We start from the raw sequence: 22085 nt of genomic DNA on the forward strand, positions 1-22085 counted from the left end.
TGTAGAATTTTTTTATAGTGGTATTTATTACCATGAGATTATAGCTCTATACACATACAGTATTACTGAAAGCTTCACACACAACAAAGATCTAGTTTGTCTAGTCAAAGTTGGCTTTCCATCTAATCACTTTATCAATGAGTGGCATGACTCTTTCATGAAGTTTTCTGATCTATTTCAGTTACAGTTTAATTTTACTGGTATAAGTCTCTTCTAAAACTACGATTTACTTACCTTCAGGAAGTTTTATGCCTTCCACAGATGACAGTATTATAATAATATTTATAATTAAAATTTATACATGATAAGTAACATGTCTGTGACCTAGACTCTGCTATTACCATGAGATTATAATTTTAGTATTATCTGTGTTAGTAATGTTTTCATAGCAATTTTATTTTTAGCAAATCTCATTTTGTTTGTGCTTGTTTTTCACTTAAAGGAAAGAACGTTTGGTGTATGTGGGTATCAGCATTGAAAACATCATTCCTCCACAAGTAAGTTTCTGGTTTGTAGTGTTTTTAAAGAGGAGACTGCCATACTGTTCTAAAATTTAACCCACTTTATGTAATGTGAGTAGTTTTAAATATCTAGTATACCAATTTTATTAAAAATGAAAATTTAGGACCTTAAAAAAATTACCCATAATCCCTCATGAATGAAATTATGTGTATGTAGTTAGTCCAAAATATAACACTATGTACAAATCTATGTAGCTTGCTCCTAGGGAGCTTATGTTCTGGGATTTTTAAAATCCCAAATTGGGTAATTTGTTTTTTGCTTCTTTATGTGATATTTATGTAAAGTGCTAAAGAATAGTTCAGGGAGATTGGTTTTTAAGTCCCTGCCTTGGGGATTATCAGAAATTTCACTTTGTATTCTTAATTGTTTGGTTTCTTTGAAGGGATACCATTATTGTGCATTTTTTAATCTAATTTATAATTAAGAAGGATGAGTGAAAGTACATGTAACATGGTTTTCATTTGAAATGAAGAAATTTTGTTAGTTTCATTTAGTTTAATTAAATTACACACCTAAGTACCTTGTCTTGTGAGTTATTTCTTTCAGCATCATTTCCCTTTTCTAAATTCATTTTTCATTTAAAGAGCTTATCTTTTGAGTATCTTATATGTGTTAAATTTATTTACTTAAAAGATTTCTCAATGGAAAAACTCCATCATGATTGTTTTAAAAGAAGTAATTAAAAAGTCACAGAACATGAAAAATTTAATACAGAAGTGTTTCATCCTTTAATTGCCAACATTCTTTTTAATACCTATACTTAGTGTTGCCATGTTGATTTAGTTTTGGGGGGATCATCTCACTTTTTTCAAACCTTTCTTCTGTTGTGAGTAATAACCTAAATATTTATTATATTTTAAAATCAGGAGCCAGATTTTTCTGAAGATCATGAAGAAAAGAAAAAAGATTCCAAAAAATCCAAAGCTAATTTGCTTGAAAGGAGGTCAACAAGAACACGGAAGTGCATAAGTTATAGGTATGAAATGAAGAGATATGGTTACAATGAAAGAGTGCAAAATGTTTTTAGTATTACTCCACATGACACAGACGTACGTGCTTTTCCCATCACAATGATCATTAACAGTTGTATGTATTATTTCTCACTATCTTTAGAATCATAGAAATTTTAAAGCAGCTAGCATGATCTTTTCTAAATGTAAATTTGTTCATGTCCTCCATCCTCTTTGCTTATCATACTTTGTTGGTTTTCTCTGGCTCTTTGGATAAGATTCAGTGCCTTTAATGAGTCCCATCAAGCCCTGCATAGTCATCTAGCACAGAGCTTTTCAGCTCCACCTCATCCACATTTTCTCTTACTCTCTCAGCGTTAGCCACACTGTCTTCTGAGTCCCTTTCCACATACTGTTTGCCTAGAATTTCCCTCCCACGTTTACCTTTTTAACCTTCTTTTATCAAATCCCTCTATTATAGGCCCTCAGAGCAACCACTTCTTTTCCTTAAAAGTACTTACAATTGTTGTAATGACTGTGATTTTAATTATTTGATTAATTCATCTCAGCCACTAGACTATTAGCATGACAGTAAGGAGTCCTTCTGTCTACCTCTGGCATCATGCTGGCAAACAGTAAGTGCTCCATAAATGCCTCTTGAAGAATCAGTCAATATAATGTGGTTTACCCACCTGCTCTGAGAAATACCAGAGAGTGAGATTTTTCCATGGACACTCTGTTCATAGCTAATCCTAGACTAAAACCTTAATCTTTTGATTGTTTGCTACTCTAGTGTCCTTGTCACCATACCACCTTGTCTCATTTAAATAATACATACTTAAATTATTTTAGACCATTATTTGACCTGTGACCTACTTTTACAACACCAAAACAGTCTTTTATCTTGAATAACTGGAGATGAAAAACAAAATTGATTTTATAGAGCTTTGAGCATGCTTTTTATTTATAAACTTTGATCAGTGATCATGATTCCCTATGTGTAGATTGCTGCTATCATTATTGTTGAAACTATAAAATGCAATAGGATCAGTAAGAGTAAAATCCTTAAGACATATGGGATGGTGTCCTTTTTATTCTTTACAAAAAGAAATTAGAAAAATTAAAAATACCATTTTATGTTAAATCATAACTAACAAACAAAGCCTATTGATTAAAGTCAGTTTGCTATAACACAACATATTCAGTCTTAAAAATTGCCATACTATGTACAATCACACAGTAAAAACCATGGGATTATAGGAAATACGGAGTTAGGACCATACACTCAAAAACTGCATTAGTGATACATTTAAGAAGAAAATGAGGAGCTTTAAAAATGGTAGCTAAGAGATAAATGCTAAGAGATAGCAAATCCTAAAAGAAATACAACAGAGTATGTTGAAAACCCCGAAATTTGTCTGCAGAAGTATTTGTGAGGAGGGTCACAGTTGGTCTGTAAATTATTGTGTGGTGGTAGGAGGAGGTTACTTGCAATCAGCCAGCAGTTTGTAACACCAGATGCAGATGGCTGTAGCATTATAACATACACAATGAGATGACGTAGCTGGTAGATGTTTGAGTTGTGAGTTCTGTGTATTCCTATGCAACTAAGTACAGTTTTTTACATTTACCTTGTGTTTCTCACAAATGAAGTTACTGTGAGCATGTATGAAGCACACGTTATGCCTAAATTATTTTCTAACCTATCAGTCACGTTAGAACAAATTTACATTTTCAGAACAAGCATTATTTATAGCAGACCTATATTGTTTTTCAATCCTGATGTAACTGTGGTTATTAAAGGAAGCAGAAATTTGTTTTATTAGCTTTTCATCTTGAATGTATAATCAGAAGTGGGATTGCTGGATCATATGATAGTTCTGTTTTTGTCTCTTGATGAACCTCTGTGCTGTTTTCCATGGCAGCTGTGCCATTTTTCATTCCCACCAGCAGTGTACAGGGGTGCCAGGGTCTCTACATCTTTCTCCATACTTGTTGACTTTTGAGTTCTTTTATGGCGGCCATCCTAGGAGATGTCTCCCGATAGGGATTTGCACTGCTCTGCTTCTTCTCATGTGTTTGTTGGGCATTTGTATGTCTCTTCTCTCTTTTTCATTATTCTACTTTTTAGTACTTTTTAAAGAAATCTACATAAGATGAATTATATGCTTTCTATGCTTTCTCTAATTCTTTTAAAGATTTTACTTTTCACATTTTATACTAAATACACCTAGCATTTACTTTGTATGTGGGGTACAGTGGGACTGTTGTGAGTATAAAATGTAAATATTTTAAGTGTCAACATGGAAAAAGGACCCCAAAAAAGAAAATAATTTCATCACTACTGTCATTTAATAATTGTTTATCTAATTTCTTGTCTCTAAGAGAAAGGATGACATCAAGTTGACTAGAGGGAGCACTGGATTAGGGAGTCAGAAACCGAAGACTAGAGTCCTTACTGCCACTTATTAGCCATGTATCTTTAAGTAATCTGTTTCCTTAAGTCTTGGTTGCCACTTCTGTGATAATAGGTTAACCCAGATGATCCCTTCAGCTCTAAAATTATGTTAATAGTAATATAGGAACTTAGGAGAAACAGTTTTTTAGCATACAGTATATTTTGTGATTCACTTATTTGTACCCTAGCTAGTTCCCATTAAGCAAGGCATATAATTGTAGTCTAAGAACACCTTTTTAAGCACAACACCGAACAGAAACGATAATGTAAAGGATATTTGATTATATAAAAATAAAGAAAGACTCAGACAAAGGCACTAACAGAAGAAAGTGTTTACTTGCAAAATAATATCACAAAAGAAAATTCAAAAGGAATGGCTTCCACATTTGAAACATTACAGCGAGTTAAGTTTTTTCATGGTAGATAGTCGTGTTTTCACATGATGTCTGCACAGGTTGTTGCATCTTCAGACATTCACATTGCTGAAGATGAGGATAAAGATGTTTTTGTTAGGGATTAGTTACTTAAGGAAAATTAAGATTTCATTTAATTTGAAGACTAGAACTAGATAGGGTGATTCTTTGTTTTGTTCTTGTGGGAGGGGAGCTAACTAGAGATGTGATAGGTACACATTCATAACAGTAACAGAGCAAAATGGCAGTTTCTCAGAACTAAAAAAAATGGTCAAAGGTTAAAGAAGAAACACACTTTGGATAGAAATAATTGCAACATATAACAAAATCTTTCATACCTAAGAAGTTCTTACAAATTAGTAATAGAAGTGAACACCCTGGCTTATAAAATGGGCAAAGAACACGTACTGGAACTTGGAGTAGAAAATGAAAAATAACCAGTAAACCTGTAAATACTATCTGGCTCATTAGTATAATTAAATTAAAATTAAAAGAACAAGAAAGTAATTTTGATTTTCAAAATTAGAAAAATACCTTAATGATAAAATTAACTTCATGATTGTATTATAAATTGTTATAACCCTTGAAGAAAAACTTGTGTGCCCTTTAAGCCATCAATTTCATTCATAGCAACAATACCAGGAACAAACTTCAGTCCAATAAAATCTCATAGTGGAACCATGGGGCATCTCACCAAACAAAAGAAAAGGTAAGAGTTATAATACTGAGGAAAAGTAGTCCAGATAAGGTATAAATGAAGCAGATGAAGAGTAAGGCTCAAAGCAAAGCATCTCTATAAAGGAGTCAGTATCAGATCTAGATAAAGTACATGTGTAAAGTGTTGTGTCCAACCCCTTATCCAAAGCTCTGCATCTGAGATGTGAATCAGGTGTGTATTTGTGTTGTAAGTGACTTAGATTCTCCAGGCCAAAATAGGGTGTTCCATTCTTACTGATATAATTTCATATGCCCAAAGGTTCTAATGGTCTCTGATTTTAGAAAACAAAATTTCCCAGTGAGTAAGAAAGTAGTTGTCACTTGAAGAACTGTGGTTACCTTTCGACGCTCCTCTCTCTGAGGTCACCCGTACTTTCTCAGTAACTTTAAATAAAACTTTTATTTTGCTTCAAAAAAAAAAAGAACTGTGGTTACTATGCTGCTTTACAGCTTGGGAGAAATACTGTTTTCTGTTAAATTTGCATCTGGCTTTATCTGTATCTGTTATTCTAGCCTCATGAATGAATACACAGAATTTTGCTTTCTCAGCATATATCTTAAGAAAAGGCTAAATTATAAGTACAAGGATGTTTTCATAGCATTGTTTGCGATTGTGAAAAAAATGAGAATAACTTTAAATTATAATCTGTAAGATGAGATACAAATTAGGTTGTAGATTCATACATTTTGTTGTATGTACCTCAGTATAAAAATCTTTTTAAAAAATTTTAAGAGGAAAAAAATTAGGTTGTAGCAGGAAAAGTTTTTAATGTGACACTTTTGAATCCTTTGAAATTCTGTATAAGTTTAATGTATATGTATTTTCCTAAAGAGGAAATCCATAGCTGTCATGAATTTTTTGACTCAAAAAGCAAAATATTTGGCCTCTTTTGTTAATTCACTATGTGCTGCCAATAGAATTTACTGTAATTATGGAAATGTTCTGTTTCTTTGCTATCCAATATGGGAGCCAGTTGCCATATGTGGCTGTTGAGCACTTGAAATATGGCTAGTGAGGGACAAAATTTTCCATTTTAATTAATTTGAATATAAATAGCCACATTGGGCTAGTAATTACTATATTTAGCATAGTTTTAGATAAGTCACTATCCTTTTGGTGTTCTGAGCTCTTTAGTGAAGGGAGTTTTGTATGTAAAGAAATCTTAGGAATCCTCTAGTCTTCATCCTTTTCTTCAAGATGGGTGAAGTAGCCTTTAATGAGAAAAAGTACATTCCTAGTTCTAAAATTCTGACTATATGAATTTGAGTAATAATAATATAATCTTTAAAACAATAATAATATAGTTCCCACATTTAGTAGTATTTCTGAAATACTAATTGTTCAGTTTACCATGTTATTTGTATAATTAGGGGTTGGCAAACTGGCCTGTGGTCCAAGTCCATCTCGCTGCCAGTTTATGTATACACCGTGACTAGGAGTGGTTTCTTACATTTATGTATCATTGAAAAAGAAGCAAAAGAAGAAAATTTTATGACAACTACATGAAATTCAAATCACAGTGTCCATAAATTATTTTGAAACATAGCCACAGTCATTCACATATATTGTCTGGCTGCTTTTGTACACAGTTGCAGAGTTGAGTAGTTAAAACAGAGATTATATAGCCTACAAAGCCTAAATTGTTTATTCTCTGGTCCTTTACAAAAAGTATTTGCTGACACATGATATAGATGATCTTTGGAAATGAAAAACAAGTTATGAATTTGGTACTGATTTATAAAACCCTATTTTACAAAAGGAATTGAGGTTAATGTGGGCACAGTAATTTCATCCAAGTCACACAGTCCCAACGTGGCAGAGAGCAATTTCACATTCCAGCCGTTCTCACTTCAGGGGCATCCCTCCTAGCCCGTATGCCAGGACAGGCTGTAATGTGTGTTGTATATATTTTTTAGATTTGACGAGTTTGATGAAGCAATTGATGAGGCTATAGAAGATGACATCAAAGAGGCTGATGGGGGAGGTATGTGTTTATCATTCTTTCTTCATATAATTCAGCCAGTTAACTAAAATGCCCTGACTGGAGCAGTGAGCATATTTTTTTTATCTTCCCACTGTGTGTCATGATTACTACTGGTGTTAACTGAGACTCAGAATCTGTGTACACGTCAATGTGTAGACTCAGATCTTACTAATTATCTTTAGAGTAATTTTGTTTTATGATCTGGTATAAATCATAAATGTTCCTCCATAGATTAAAATACTTACTTCTGCTTCCAAATAGAAAACCCAGTGAACTATTCCTGTTGTCTATTTTTAGGTCACTACTGCTACAAAGTCTCAAATTATGGATTAATCAGAATCTGAGAATCTAAGTGATTGCTTTAAATTAACCTTTAAAAAATCAGATGATTAATTTCATAGTTATTAATAGGTGGCATTAAAATAGAAAGTTTTTTAAGGTAATTTAATTAAAGAGCTATAGGGAATTGCCAGTGATTCACTGTGGAGCATTGTAGTTTCCATTATGTCATTATGAAAATTCTGGAAAGGATTAATAGTAAGTAGCCTGTTTGTAGTAGAACTCAAGAGGTCAACTTTTCCAGAGATGTGTGCCTTATTTATGTCTTTGCTACTGAATTCTCACTTTTTCTGTCCTACAAACACACACAAATAAAAAAGGATTGGCCTCTAAAGCCATGTCCAAAAGACAACTTTCGAGAAGAGATTCTTGAGTGACTGTTAATGGGTATGAGGTCTCCTTTGGGGGTGATGAAAGTGCTCTGGAATCGGTGGTGATGGCGGCACGGCTCTGTGGCTATACTGCCAACCTCTGAATTATATGCACTTTACAAGGGTGAATATTATGGTATGTGAATTGTATCAGAAATGTTTTAAAAGAAGTTCTCTACATGGTGAATTTCATTTATAGTGTAAATGGATATAAAACTCTCTCTTTATGAGAGCTCTGTCAGCTGAAAATGTGAGAAAACTACATATTTGTAGGAAGAAAATAAATGAAGAGCTGCTAAACACAAGTAAGGACAGTCTCTAGATATTAAAGGGAATGCTTGAATCAACATAACAGTTGTTTCTCTCCTCCTTCCTTCTCTCTCCCTCACCGCCTCCACACCCAACTCAGGAGCTGGACGAGGAAAAGATATCTCCACCATCACAGGTCACCGTGGGAAAGATATCTCTACTATACTGGATGAAGAAAGAAAAGAAAATAAACGACCTCAGAGGGCAGCTGCCGCTCGCCGGAAGAAACGCCGGCGACTAAACGATCTAGACAGTGACAGCAACCTGGATGAGGAAGAGAGTGAGGATGAATTCAAGATCAGTGATGGGTGCGTGGTCAGCCACTAGACCCCATTCCCTAGGTATAGGCTTATATAGGGCAGGGAGGAAGCTTGGCCAGACTGCAGAGGGGCTTGTGCTCTTCATGCCCATCGACAGTCTCTTCATTTTCAGGATATTTAAAACAGATTGGGAAATGCTGATCTTGGTTCTTTATAGAGTAAAACAAAATAGGTTTGTGGTTATCAAATTCAAAAGTATATTTAAATTTCATTAGCTGCAGTTGAGGATTCATTTGCTATATACCTCTGCCACCTTCTGAAGCTACCATGTCCCTGTGAGGTTACCAGTTAAATGTGAGGAATAGACAAGTATGAATAATTAGATGCTATTTTCTTGTGACTCATAGTGTTTTGAGTTGGGGTAAGTAATCCACTGTAGAAGATGGGGAAAGTCTTCCCTGCAGGCAGGTATTGTAACAATACCACAGAGTCTCCCTTCTTGGATTGGTAGTAGAAGAAACAAGCATGTAACCCACAAAAAAGTCATTCTGCATAGTTGCTTCTAAAATATAGGTAAAGCACAAATTAGAGTACAGAGGGAGAGATCAATCCAGAAAGGCTAAGGAAGGCCTCAGAATACGGAGGGGAAATAAAGCTTGATCTGATATTTGAAGAATGAATAATTGAGCAAATCAGTGAGTTGGAGATTAGAAGTAGGATGAGGAAAGAAGGCGTTGTAAGCAGAAAAGTCATGTGCACAAGGCTGCAAGGCATAAAACTTCATGAAATATTTAGGAAATTCCTGTTGTGTCAGGATAGCAAGATAATGGGGATGAAGTAGGGAGTGCCCTGCTGGAGATGTGGTTGAGAGAGAAAAAGGGACCCGGTGGCAGTGATTTGTTTGTTGTGCAGAGGAAGTTAGACTCTATCCTGAAGATGATGAAACCCACTGAAGTGTATTAAATGCAAGCTAATGAGTGTTTCAGAAAGATTCATCATGGCATTCATTTGGAAAATACATTGAGGGGAAATGAATCTAGAGATTAGAGAGACTATTTGGGGAATTGCTGTCATAGTTGAGATGGGAGAGGACAGCCTGAACAGAGAAGAGAAGAGATAATCAAGATAACTATCTTTAAGATGTAGACTGAAGAGGAGTTAGTAACTGATGAGATGTGAGGAATGAAAAGGGAGAAATTGGAATAAATACCAGGTTTCTGGTCTGAGTTCCTGGATGGGTAATAGTATGAAATACCAGAGTACAGAACAGAAATGAAGAGTAGGTTAGAAAATAATGAATTTGCTTTTGGACATGTTGAATTTAAGATACATGGGGGATATCCAAGAGGCCAGAGTAATTTATATACAAAAAATCAGTTCATCTTCATAATTACTCCTAAGAAAATAGCTAGCAAAAAACACAATTTCTCCATTTTATGAACAGAAATTGTTATAATTATCCAGGTATTTTATGTTGAACATTACTTAATGATTCACTGGATTTGTTAGAATTTGAACTCAGACCTCAAAAATGGGTTCACGGTTACAAGTGTACCCTCATAATGAACTGGTTTCTCTCGGACAGATCCCAAGATGAGTTTGTTGTATCTGATGAAAACCCAGATGAAAGTGAAGAAGACCCACCATCTAATGATGACAGTGACACTGATTTCTGTAGCCGAAGACTGAGGCGACATCCCTCCCGACCAATGAGGCAAAGCAGGCGTTTGCGGAGAAAGACCCCAAAGAAAAAGTACTCCGATGATGATGAAGAGGAGGAGTCTGAGGAGAATAGTAGAGACTCTGGTAATAATAATTTGTATCCACATCACACCCGCTTAATAAATTCTTATGATTTCTGGAGTTAAAGAGTTCTTAAAAGTTCTGTTCAGTTGCAGTAAACTTGCTGATAAACCTTTGAATTCTATTCCTATGATTGATAGTAACTGAGTTGTTCACCTAGAGAACATATAGGAAAATACATACAGATGGATATATTAACTTCATACCAAATTCAGTTAGGATTGAATCCTTTTGGTGCCAAGTGTTCCCATGCCTATACTCCATCTTCAGAGTGTTTCTGAGAAATCATTCTCAATAAGCTGAGGACATTTTTCTCAGATGTCTAGCTATTGGAGAAAGGATCACCAACTATTTCTAACACTTATATCATGATCAATGATTCATTAGTTTTATAAATTAGTAGTGGTCGATATTACAACTTATGCCTACCTCTGTTAACTGAGTAAATTGTGTGAGGCCCTGTAACTAAAAGAATAGATATGAGTAATTTATGGAATTGCCAGATCAGTAGCTGTCGTATTATTAAGGAAGCGCTATACTCAGGAGTATTACATCACTGACTCTAACCAGGCTTGTGGAGGTTCTTCTTTATCCTTTTTTCTCTAAACCTTTTGAGTAAGTGGTGACATCGTGCTCCTTTATCAGTGATTATTTCCTAAAAACAAGACATTTTCTTACCTAACCACAGTATAGTTATCAAAATCAGACATTATAACCTTGATATACTACTATTTCCTAAACAGTATACATTCAGACTTCATCAGGTGTACCAATATTGTCCTCCATGTCAATTTTCCTACTCCAGGATCCAATCCAGGGTTACACATTGATTGCATTTATTCATGTTTCTTTAAACTCCTTTAATCTGGAATGCTCCTCAAACTTTTGTCTTTATTGGCCTTGACATTTTTGAAAAATACACATTAGCTATTTTATAAAATGTTCCTCAGTTCAGGGTTTTTTTTGGTTTCCTTATGATTAGTTTCAGCTTACACATTTTTGGCAGAATACCACAGAGCTAATATATATCCTCCGTTTATAATGTCTCTTTATTATTTTTCTCTTTGTAATTAATAACTAATTTGTAGGAAGGCATTTTGAGACTATAAATACCCTGTTTCTTATCAGGTATTTGACCCAGTAATTACAGCATTCATTGATGGTTTTCTAACTCCATTATTCCTTTTATATTTATTACTTGGTGTTCTGTAAGGAAGAGCTTTCCCTTCTTCCCTATTTATTTATTTATATCAATAGACTGTACTTGTGGATTCTTATTTTAGTCATATACTATGTTACCATCACTATTCAGGCTCAGTTTGTCCCACATTTGGCCAGTAGGGACCCCTTCAAACTATTGCTACCCTTTTTGAAATGTCTCAAATCCATTAGCAAACAAGGTGTAGTGTCAATTCACTACAGTTAGCACTAGTGAAAAGCTGCTTTGATGCAGTGTCATAGTCTAGCTCTGATTTATTGATCAGAGATGACATGAACAGTGCTATTTAGCAATGCTTTCAGAGTTTAACTAGCCTTGAGGGCTATATTTGGCAGATTTTAATTCTATATGGAAAAAAATCCAAAAATATAACACCCAATTCTATATTTTTTAAAACAGGCTTATCAGTTGTTTTAGTTAGAGAGTTTCATCTGTGCAGTGCATTGTAAAGTTCTGACTGTTACCCTACAGTTACATACATAGGAACAGCAGATTATCATGAGGCAGATTTGTAACTATCCACCAAGAAGAGCAGTTGTGGCTACTGTGCAGCCAACTGGGTAACTCTAAGTTGAATGAGATAAGAATTATATAAAACATCTTTTAATCTGGAGGACTGACTGCAAATAGGATACATTTTTGAGCTTAGGCATTCAAGACCCCTACAGATTTACTTAAACTGTTGAAAGAAAATAAGAGACTTAAAAAAGTTATTATTAATTTAAAAGTTATTATGACTGAACTCTGCTTAGTAGCTTTACATTTTTATAACCTAAGTCAACGATACTTCTATTTAATGAACTTTAATTTTGTACTTTTTCCATCTTTTTTTTTTTTACAGAAAGTGATTTTAGCGATGATTTTAGTGATGATTTTGTAGAAACTCGGCGAAGGCGGTCAAGAAGGAACCAGAAGAGACAAATTAACTACAAAGAAGATTCAGAAAGTGATGGTTCCCAGAAGAGTTTACGGCGTGGCAAAGAAATCAGACGGGTCCACAAGCGCAGGCTTTCCAGCTCAGAGAGCGAAGGTGAGGAGGAGATCTCCCATTCGTAGGAGTTTGGGCAAGCAAGGCAGAAACAGAAGTGTGAAAGTGAAATGAGTTTGAGACAAATCCATTACATTATGGCTGGTCACTTTATAGTTTTAACTGAATGATACTTGATAAGATACTAATTTTTAAGTTCTCCATTGTAATAATTAAATTCTCATTGAAACTAGGGGTCTCAGAAAATTATGATCTGAGCAAGATTTCATCTGCTTCCTTATTATTGATGGTCCTCATTTTGAAATAACCTACTTTGGCCTGGTTAGCTAAAAGTTTCCAAACCAAGGTGCCTAGTGTCTCCACCTTGATAGTGAGTTTTAGTTAGTTACTGTTTTATTTATTAGTAGCTTTAGCTATGCCCATACCAGAAGTGCAGGAAAGCTCTAAAATATGAATTTGTGATACCTATTTTGTTTTTGTAGTTATTCCAGAGTTGTTCCCAAATTCATTTTAGTTATTTATCTTTATTGAATTATCACAGATATACAGTCTTATGTTCGTTTCAAATATGCAACACAGTGGTTCAACAGTTACCCATATTATTAAATCCTCAGCCCCTCTAGTGTGGTTACTCTCTGTCAGTGTAGTAAGATGTTACAGAATCATTGCCTATATTCTCCATTGTCCCCATGACTAACTTACATTGTGATTGTGAATTATTGTGCCTCTTTATCCCTTCACCCTCCACGCAACCCACCTCAGCCTCTCGCCCTTGGTAACCACTGATCCCTTCTCAGAGTGAGTCTCCTGCTACCAAAATTCATTTTAAATGATTATAATCTCCACCTTCCCCCTTTTCTCTTTTATATAGTTAATTCTCCAAAACACATTTTACAAATTGTTTGCTTTCATAAATCCTTGTCAGTTAAGTGTGAGCCTAAACCAGGAGAGAAAGGGAAAAAATTACTGGATATGGGAGGCTAAGACAGGAGGTGAACATCTGGTTGAGTCTGTATTCATCTTCATGTGTCATTAAAGACAAATTCATTAACTCCACTATTTAATGTAAATATTTATTAAACTAGTTACTCTTCTAGGTACTGGGAATAGAACTGTGAACAAAATAACCACAAACACATAACTCCCTCATGTAACTCTTATTTTAGCTGGGGGGAGAGGGAGGATAAATAAGATAAATAAGTAGAGTATATGCTATATTAGGTGGAGGTAAATGCTGTGGAAAAAAAATAAAGGAGAGGAGGGTTGGGAGAGTAGTTGGACTTTCAAATAGGGCACTAAATGAATGCCTAAGAAGCCATTTGTGTAAAGATCTGAAAGAAATGTTGGGTGCATATCATGCATTCATCTAATGAGAGTGACATGGGCAGACATAACAACAGAGGTGAAGGCCTTGAGGCAAGTTTGTGTGTCATGTTCAGGGAACATAAGGAAGACCAAAGTGGCAGGAGGGGAGAGTGAGTGAGGGGAAGAAGAGTATGAGGTGAAGCAGAGCAACAGGGACCAGATCATGAAAAGCAATAGTCACAGTGAACTACAGCCCACCTGTTTGTGTAGATTTTGTAAATCAAGTTTCACTGGATCATGAATTGCCCATTTTTTTTTACATATTGCCTATGGCTGCTTTTACACAAAGTTGAGTCATTGTAATAGAAACTGTAGGGCCTGCCCTTTACAAAATAAATTTGCCAGCCTCTGATGTGGAGCAGCGCTATTCAGTTGAACTTCTGCAGTGATGGAAATGTTCTTTGTCTGTGCTGTTCAGCCTAGTAGCCACTAGCCTCATGTGGATACTTGGAATGTGGCTAGTGTGACTGAGGAAATGAATTTAAAATTTTATTTAATTTTAATGAATTTAAACTTAAAATAACCACACATGATTAGTGTTTATCACATTGGATAGTGCAGTAGACCATTATATAGACTTGAACTTTATTCTCTGAGATGAGAAATAATTGGAGGATTTTAAATGAAGGAGAAATACCCTCTGACTTATGTTTTAATTTGCTGTGGTAGCTATACAATGAATAAATTGAAGGGGACAAGGGCAGAATGTAGGAGACTGGTTGGAGGGCCACTGAAATAGGCCAGATGAGAGATGATGATGGTTGAGAGTAGGGCACTTGTAGTAAAGGGGTGAAAAGCAGTCAAATTATGGACGTATTTTGAAGGTAGATCCAAATGATGTTCTTTTTGGTTAGATGGCAGAAAGAAAGGAATCGGGAATGACTGAGCAACGGCAGTAAAGAGTTGCCAATAACTGAGATGGTGGGCACCAGAACAGGTCAGATTTGAGAAGCTTGGGAGCTCAGCTCTGGACCCATTAGGTTTGAGATGCCTGTTTAGAATCCAAGCATAGATGTCGAGTTTAATACATGAGTGGGTTTTGGGGGTTGCCTAAAACAAATGTGAGTCATCAGCGTATAGATGGGGTGCAAAACCATGTGAGATCACCTAGATGTAAGTATAGACAAGGAAGAGAAGACATTAACGAATACAAAAGATACAAGTATAGACAAAAGAGAAGACATTAAGGAATAATAGCACAGGATGAGAGCACAGTGTTTCACATGTCCGGAGTCGGGTGCTCAGCTTCAATCTTTCCCTTTCTGCATGTTGACATGATTCCCTGACTTGAGGGCTAGTGGGAGGGAGTTTTGTAGTTTGTGACCACCCTATATTCATTTAATGTAGGGTTCATCAGATTGAAGAACTCTGATTCTTCTCTTTTGTAAAATTAAAATAATAGTTAAAGTACACTATGAATCATATCAGGCATTGTTACGGGACTGAGAGGAGAGAGAAATCAGGCCAATTATTGAAGAGAAATATGTTTGTACAAGTAAATTTGAAAGCAGGAAAAGCAGGATGTGGGTGAATATGGAAAGGAGAAGGAAAATGACTTAATTCTGTGTATGGATAACTGCCAATGGCTTAAATGTGCTGTTTATTCTAGAGAGCTATATGTCCAAGAACTCTGAAGATGATGAGCTAGCTAAAGAATCAAAGCGATCAGTTCGAAAGCGGGGTCGAAGCACTGATGAATATTCAGAAGCAGATGAGGAGGAAGAGGAAGGCAGACCATCCCGAAAAAGGCTACACCGGATCGAGACGGACGAGGAGAGTTGTGACAATGCTCATGGAGATGCAGATCAGCCTGTCTGTGACAGCCAAGCCAGGGTCCTGCCTTCAGAGCAGGAGAGCACCAAGAAGCCCTATCGGATAGACAGTGATGAGGAGGAGGATTTTGAAAATGTAGGCAAGGTGGGGAGCCCATTGGACTATAGCTTAGTGGACTTACCTTCCACTAATGGACAGAGTCCTGGCAAAGCCATAGAGAACTTGATTGGCAAGCCAGCTGAGAAGCCTCAGACCCCCAAGGACAACGGCACAGCCAGTGCAAGCCTGGCCCCCAATGGGACAAGTGGTGGGCAGGAGGCAGGGGCACCTGAAGAGGAGGAAGATGAGCTTTTGAGAGTGACAGATCTTGTTGATTATGTCTGTAACAGTGAACAATTATAAGACTTTTTTTTCCATTTCTGTGCTAATTTATTCCACGGTAGCTCTCACACCAGCGGGCCAGTTATTAAAAGCTGTTTTATTTTTCCTAGAAAACTCCACTACAGAATGACTTTTTAGAAGAATTTCAACAAATCCTGAAGTCTTTCTGTGAAGTGACCAGTTTGGAACTTTGAGGATAAATAATTGCTGTAAATTCTTTTTGATTTTCTTTTTCCAAGTTCATGGTCCTTGGTAATTTCATTCATGGAAAAAAAATCTTATTATGATAACAACAAGATTTGTATATTTTTGACTTTATATTTCCTGAGCTCTCCTGACTTTGTGAAAAAGGGTGGATAAGAATGCATTCCAAATCTGTGAGGGCCCAAATCAGAATGGGCGGGGGGGTAGGGGGAAGCACTTGTGCTTTAGCTTTTTCATATTAAATATATATTATATTTAAACATTCATGGCATAGGTGATGATTAACAGACTGTTTAAAAGTTCAAGTCTGTGTTGTTGCAGTTTGAGAATTGTAGATAATGTCATACATAAGTCATTTAGTAACAGCATTCATAAAATCAACTTGTTTACTATTGGAGACAACCACACAATAAAAAAGAAACAGAGAAAGTACCATCATAAAAACTCTAACCTAAGTTTCTGTTATAATGAAGTTTCTTGTTTGTTTTAAAAAATCATCTGAAAAGCATTTGTACAGTAAAATGTATAATGAAGCTTTGACAACCAGACTGTGCTAGCAGCAAAATTTATAAAACAGCTTTATGCAGTGGTGATGAAGTGGCCTCTAATACATTATCAGTGGAGAATTACAGTGGAGCGTGGTCTTAGGCCCAGGTGGACTGTAAATTTTACAGATAGTGTAACACTTGTCTCCTGGCCACTTAATATTTTAATATTTGAAATATCATTTTGAAAGAAATACATCTATACATAACATACATAAAGAGATGCTAAGCTGATAGTGGAATTTTAGCACATGTGAAGAAGGGGAAAGGATTTTCAGGTGAATTTTAAGTGGTCTGTTCTTGCCCTTAGTATCTACTTCAAATTGAAGTCTACAAACGAAGCAGTTCCTTTCGGAGGTTTGTAGTTTTAAGTTTTAGTGTGTGTGTGTGTGTGTGTGTGTGTGTGTGTGTGTGTGTGCGTGTCGGAATTTCCTATCTGCCTGGATGTATTAGCAGGGTTTGAATGTAGTTTTGGCTTTTGGCCATTAGGCTTCTATAAAAAATTCATTAATAGTTACATGACCAACATTGAGTTGATTGAGAATCACCAGTATACTTAATAGGCATGATACCCATTTCAAACATCTCAACACTTTAAAGAAAGATAAGCCCTCTTTGTTTCAAGTAAAAGGGGTTTGTAACTAACTAAATATCTAACATGTAATTGACACTAAAATATGAACTTCCTCTTCTTTAGTTTCTGTTAGAGCTGTAAAATTTCAGGCAGAGCCATAACATTGTATGAAGTGTAGCACTTGTGATTAAACCTTGCCTGTCAAATTCTGAAACCTTCAGCCATTATGTCTGTGAATACTTTGGCCCTAGGATTGGGTTTTTCTGTTCCATTGTTGTGTCTGTTGCTGGCAACAGACACACCTTATCTGCTGCTGGCCCAAGCAACTTCATTGATTTTTCTTTCCAAATTAAGCATTTTATGTGCTAGTCAGTGTATAGTAAAGCAGCACTTCTCTTTTTTATTATTAAAAAGCTGACATTAGACTTGCATTATAAATACCTCTCTAAAAACTTTATACTCCTTTTCCTTCTTCAACAGGTGTTACCCTAACATCTTACCTTTTGGCTTTGAAAGTTTTATGGCTTTTGTTCTTCAGTTGGTTCTTTGTTTTGTTTTGTTTTGTTTCACTTTAGTTCTGTAGAACCTACCCGTTAATATTTTTGCTTTGATTCTAGCAATGTATATGTATCTGTATAAAAAAATAAAATAATGAAAGCAGCCTAAAAATAGGGTGCACCAAATAGCATGTGGTTCCAAGTAAGTTGTGATTTTTGTTTTGAGACAATGTTCCACTGGAAGGGAGGGAAGGGCTTACATTGACAGACAGTAGCACAGGGTTGTGTACCAAGCCTCCTTTCTATCTAGGTTTGTCTTGTTTCTTTGAAAGTCAATTAAGAGTGTTAATAGCCTTTTAAACTATCCAACAGGCAAGCAATAGGATTCCTGCTAGTGCAAGGTAAGTAGTTAGAATGTGCAGGTGGCCTATCCTGCCCCCAGTCTCCCTCTGCCATTTTAGTTCTGCACCTGGGTAAAGCCACTACCGTGTAGAAACTCCCATGTACCCTGTCTCTACCTCTGGACACATCAGCTCCTGCTCCCACCTGTTCTACTCTAAGCAAGTGATAAGAAGTATTAAGTGAGTCATTTATTTTACAGGATGCCTAATGTGAAATAAGAAGTTCTTTTTGCCCATCTGCTATAGAGAACAAAAGGTAATTTTATCAGAGTAAAGACTGAGTATTCCATTTAGCAAATGTCCTGCTGAAATGGGTTATGGTAGTACTGTTCCTGTTATTTACCAAACTTGAATCAAGTGAACTTGTGAACTTGATAGTGAATATGTCCTTTACATTCTGATTAAACCAATTAACTGCTTCATCTACAAGGAGTACAATCCAAGCAGCTCATACTTAAAAATTATTATGCAGATAGATTAATTCTGGGTAATTAAATGTTAAGCAGTTGAAAAAAAATTCTGCTTGGCGTTTAGATTCTGTCTCTCAAATAGTCTGTTCTCTGAAATATTAACTGTGCACATGCTTTGAAGAAGTTAAGCACAGAAAATTTAGTAAAAAGTCAATGTTCTGTATCCAAAGACATAATTCAGTCATTCGAAACTGGACACAGTATAAAGCAGCAATTCATCTAGAGCTTAGTACACCTTGGACCCTTGTCATTAGAGTACTAATCATGGATTTAGGGTTACAATAGCTGCTGTACTATACAGCCTTTAATACTTTAAACCCCTGTTTTTGAAATACAAGTTGGGCTCCCAGTATCAGACTCCAGTCAATAGCAGCTTAAGGGGAGATATAGTTTAATATTCAGAATATTTAGTTTGCAATTTCTCTAAAGGTTGAAACTAGCCAAATTTTCATAAAGCAGAAGCTCTGAATTAAAATATGTGAGAACTCAGACTGAAAATGTGTATTTTGGTTTTGTAGACTTAAGCTGATGAAATAGTGTTTAGTGTTAAACAATTTCCACTGTTGGCAGATTAGTAGAAAATGATCGTGGAAATATTTTCAGAAATATACCTGATATATTGAGGTTGGGTTTCCTTGACACATGTTTTTCCAGTTGGTCAAGGTTGCAGATTCGGAAAATAAAGAGTTTCATTTAGAATAAATTAATGTTTTTACTGATAATCTTTTTTTTTAAATGTGACCTGCCAAAGAACCAAGGACTTCAAATGCTCAAGAAGTAGTTGGAATAGAGAATTTTAACAAATTAATGTAAAAAGGATATTACAAACTCGTTTTCACTTTTCAGTTGATAGAGCCCATCCCATAGTATGAATTTGAGCAAAGTACATGTATTAAGAAAAATAGACATTTACTTGATATTTAGAGTTAAAATGATGAGAAAATGTTAGCTACTTTTAAGTGGAATTGATGTAATTTTCTTTGTCACAGGAATGCCTTTTTAGCTTGTTTGTGGGGATAAAAGATGTTAACCATTTGCTAGTTTTTACCATACAACTGAATGGAATTTAATGAATCTACAAATTTAATATTAAGAAAAAGTTGTGAACTCTGCACTTCGCCAACACAGTGGATCAGGTCCATGGCTCATGGCATTTGCCTCACAGCTATAGAGCAAGTATTCAAAGACCCAGACCTTATTTTTAAATGAACATATATATGTATGTGTATAGATACATAAATTTATATGTATATACATACTTTAGATGTTAGAATAAAAATTATTTGAAATCAATTGACATTATAAAAAGAAACAATTGTAACTGATGTGAAATTAAGAACACCATTTAATTAGAGAAAGTCTAGAGAAAAATAGTGAAGTTCCTCTTGTTGGTTTGATATTCTGAAAATATATTCCTGGTTCTCCAAGAAGTGAGAATGCCAAGACTGCATTTCTGCTGTTATCTACCTAGTCTTTTGCTTAGTATCTGTTAATAAGCTTTCTTAGAATACAATCCATTCCTATTTTACCCACCATTCCAGTGTGTACCTGTAAACCTACCCTTGGAAGTGGCAAGCTAACTGCTGATTTTCTTCATTTGTTTTTTTACAACAATCGTGAAAAACAAGGCGTTTTGGTATCAGTGTATTTAAACTGGGTTGTTGTGTCATGTACACTTAATTTGTTTTCGAAATAATTCATACCACCTTAAATTATTTAACATTTTTTGAGTGCCAAGAAATGCTAAGTAACTAACATATATTGAAGATAAAATTATTCCCCAGCAAGCAAGCAGTCATTGTAAGCCAAAATGTGTGGTTGTTATTTAAACACTTGAGATTATACATTCAACATTTTTTTTTCATATGAACCCTCTCAGAAATTGATTAGAAAGGGATTCTATTAGTGGGTTTTTTCCCTCATTTTGGTCATGTAAACTCAGTACTTTATCTTATTTGTACCATTTTCTCTGAGAAATACTGCAAACCTAGTTCTGGCACATAGTAGTGATTTCAGTTAATAAAGTTATTTTAATGATGTTAAGACATATCCTATGCATAAGTTAGATGAGAGGGTGTAACAAATTATTAGACAAGTAGAAATTTATTAATAAACTCCTTAGACATTTTAAATGAGAAACATTTTTACAGGAACTACATTTGTGTTTTTTGCCAAACCGGTTCAAGCTAGAAAATGCACTAAGGACTGAGTGACCTGCCTTGTTCGTTTTGCCACTGGATGATGTAAGTTAAGGATGGAATTGTTAACCCTAACTATATATTTTCTTGACTTTCATCAGTTTCTAAAGAAATCTAATTTAAGTGTTTGGAGTTTTGTTTAACCTGTATTTATTTGAGTTCTGGTCATAGACCAGGAGCTGCATGTCACGCTTATAGACAGCTAGAACACAGTCAATGGCTCAAGACCTTCTGAATCGTTTAACTTATTTTGTATGTTGCAAAAAAAAATTTATTTTGCTTGAGAGTCACATTTTTTATAACTGTACAGCTTTTAAGGGATGGGAGGTGGAAAAGTACCCTGAAATAGGATGTAGATTTTTACAATTGTGTTGATGCTAGAACATCTACAGGTGCATTATGTAATTAAACCTAAAATTGTTTAAAAATTTGTGCCATGGTCTTTTTCATTCTCCTGCCCTAGAGCAGAGTTGGTGCATGTTGATACTATATGGACAAACCTTGAAATTAGTCAAATAATCTGTGTCCAAAGCTTTAAGATCATTACGTGAAAACTACTCACACACATAGACATACACACAGATATCTAGTTTATATTAGTGTAAATGGATTTTTCAACTTCAGAACAGTTATAACAGCGCACATTTGGCAGTTAACAGCAGATTACAGTGCGTGATTTTCTTGATGCCTAATTATATTCTCAATGTTGGTCTGTTGTTTTCTCTTTCCAAGGTAGCTTCTTGATAATGGTATCTGGATTGAAGCTTGCCCAAACTTGACAGGAGTTGTCTGTCTACAACTTGAAAGGGAGTGTCCTGTACTAGGAAGGGAGGTTGGGGAGGGCAGAGCTTGGTTACTTTTCAATTTGTGAAAGAAGGAAAAACTAGAATTGCTCCATTTGGTTCTTGTTATTCAGTAGTCTTAATTACATAGGAATATTTGCTGGAAGGGATATCAGATTTAAATTTAAATTCCCTCATGTGATAAAAATATTTTGAAATCTTGTAGAGCTGCGGATTCTAGCTGTTTTTTAGTGTAAGTTTTATTAAGATACCTTTATTTAAATGCCAGTACTTTTGCCATCTGACAAATTTACCATTCTCACCTTTGTAGCATAGCACAAATATATTCTTGTAAAGAATCCAATTCATCATAGTTTCTATCTAAACTACCTTTATTGTCAGCTAATGTGGGATGTCAGTTTTGTTGCTATCCTCATCCATTCAGAGGTGAAGACTGGAAATCATGAATTTCCAGATACAAATTCCAAATAAGAATTTGTAAGTGGCATATGTTTGAGTTCCATTTTGATTTTAAAGTCATAGCTGGGATTCATGGAGTGT

At 35.3% G+C, this 22085-nt stretch overlaps 1 protein-coding gene across 4 annotated transcripts in view; it reads left to right on the plus strand.

Annotated features, from left to right (window-relative positions):
• RSF1 (remodeling and spacing factor 1) overlaps positions 1-21723 on the plus strand; it is a 145557-nt gene extending 123834 nt beyond the window's left edge. For all 4 annotated transcript variants that reach the window (XM_037010606.2, XM_037010605.2, XM_037010607.2 and 1 more), the window contains 7 exons: positions 443-497; positions 1389-1498; positions 6978-7045; positions 8165-8372; positions 9910-10130; positions 12188-12376; positions 15309-21723. In XM_037010606.2, coding sequence (XP_036866501.1) covers positions 443-497; positions 1389-1498; positions 6978-7045; positions 8165-8372; positions 9910-10130; positions 12188-12376; positions 15309-15874 — 1417 coding nt within the window. In that variant the 3' untranslated portion in view covers positions 15875-21723. The remainder of the gene's footprint in view (positions 1-442; positions 498-1388; positions 1499-6977; positions 7046-8164; positions 8373-9909; positions 10131-12187; positions 12377-15308) is intronic.
• The last annotated feature ends 362 nt before the right edge of the window (positions 21724-22085 follow it).

Source organism: Manis javanica, chromosome 11 (assembly GCF_040802235.1).
Source record: "Manis javanica isolate MJ-LG chromosome 11, MJ_LKY, whole genome shotgun sequence".
Lineage (NCBI taxonomy): Eukaryota > Metazoa > Chordata > Mammalia > Pholidota > Manidae > Manis > Manis javanica.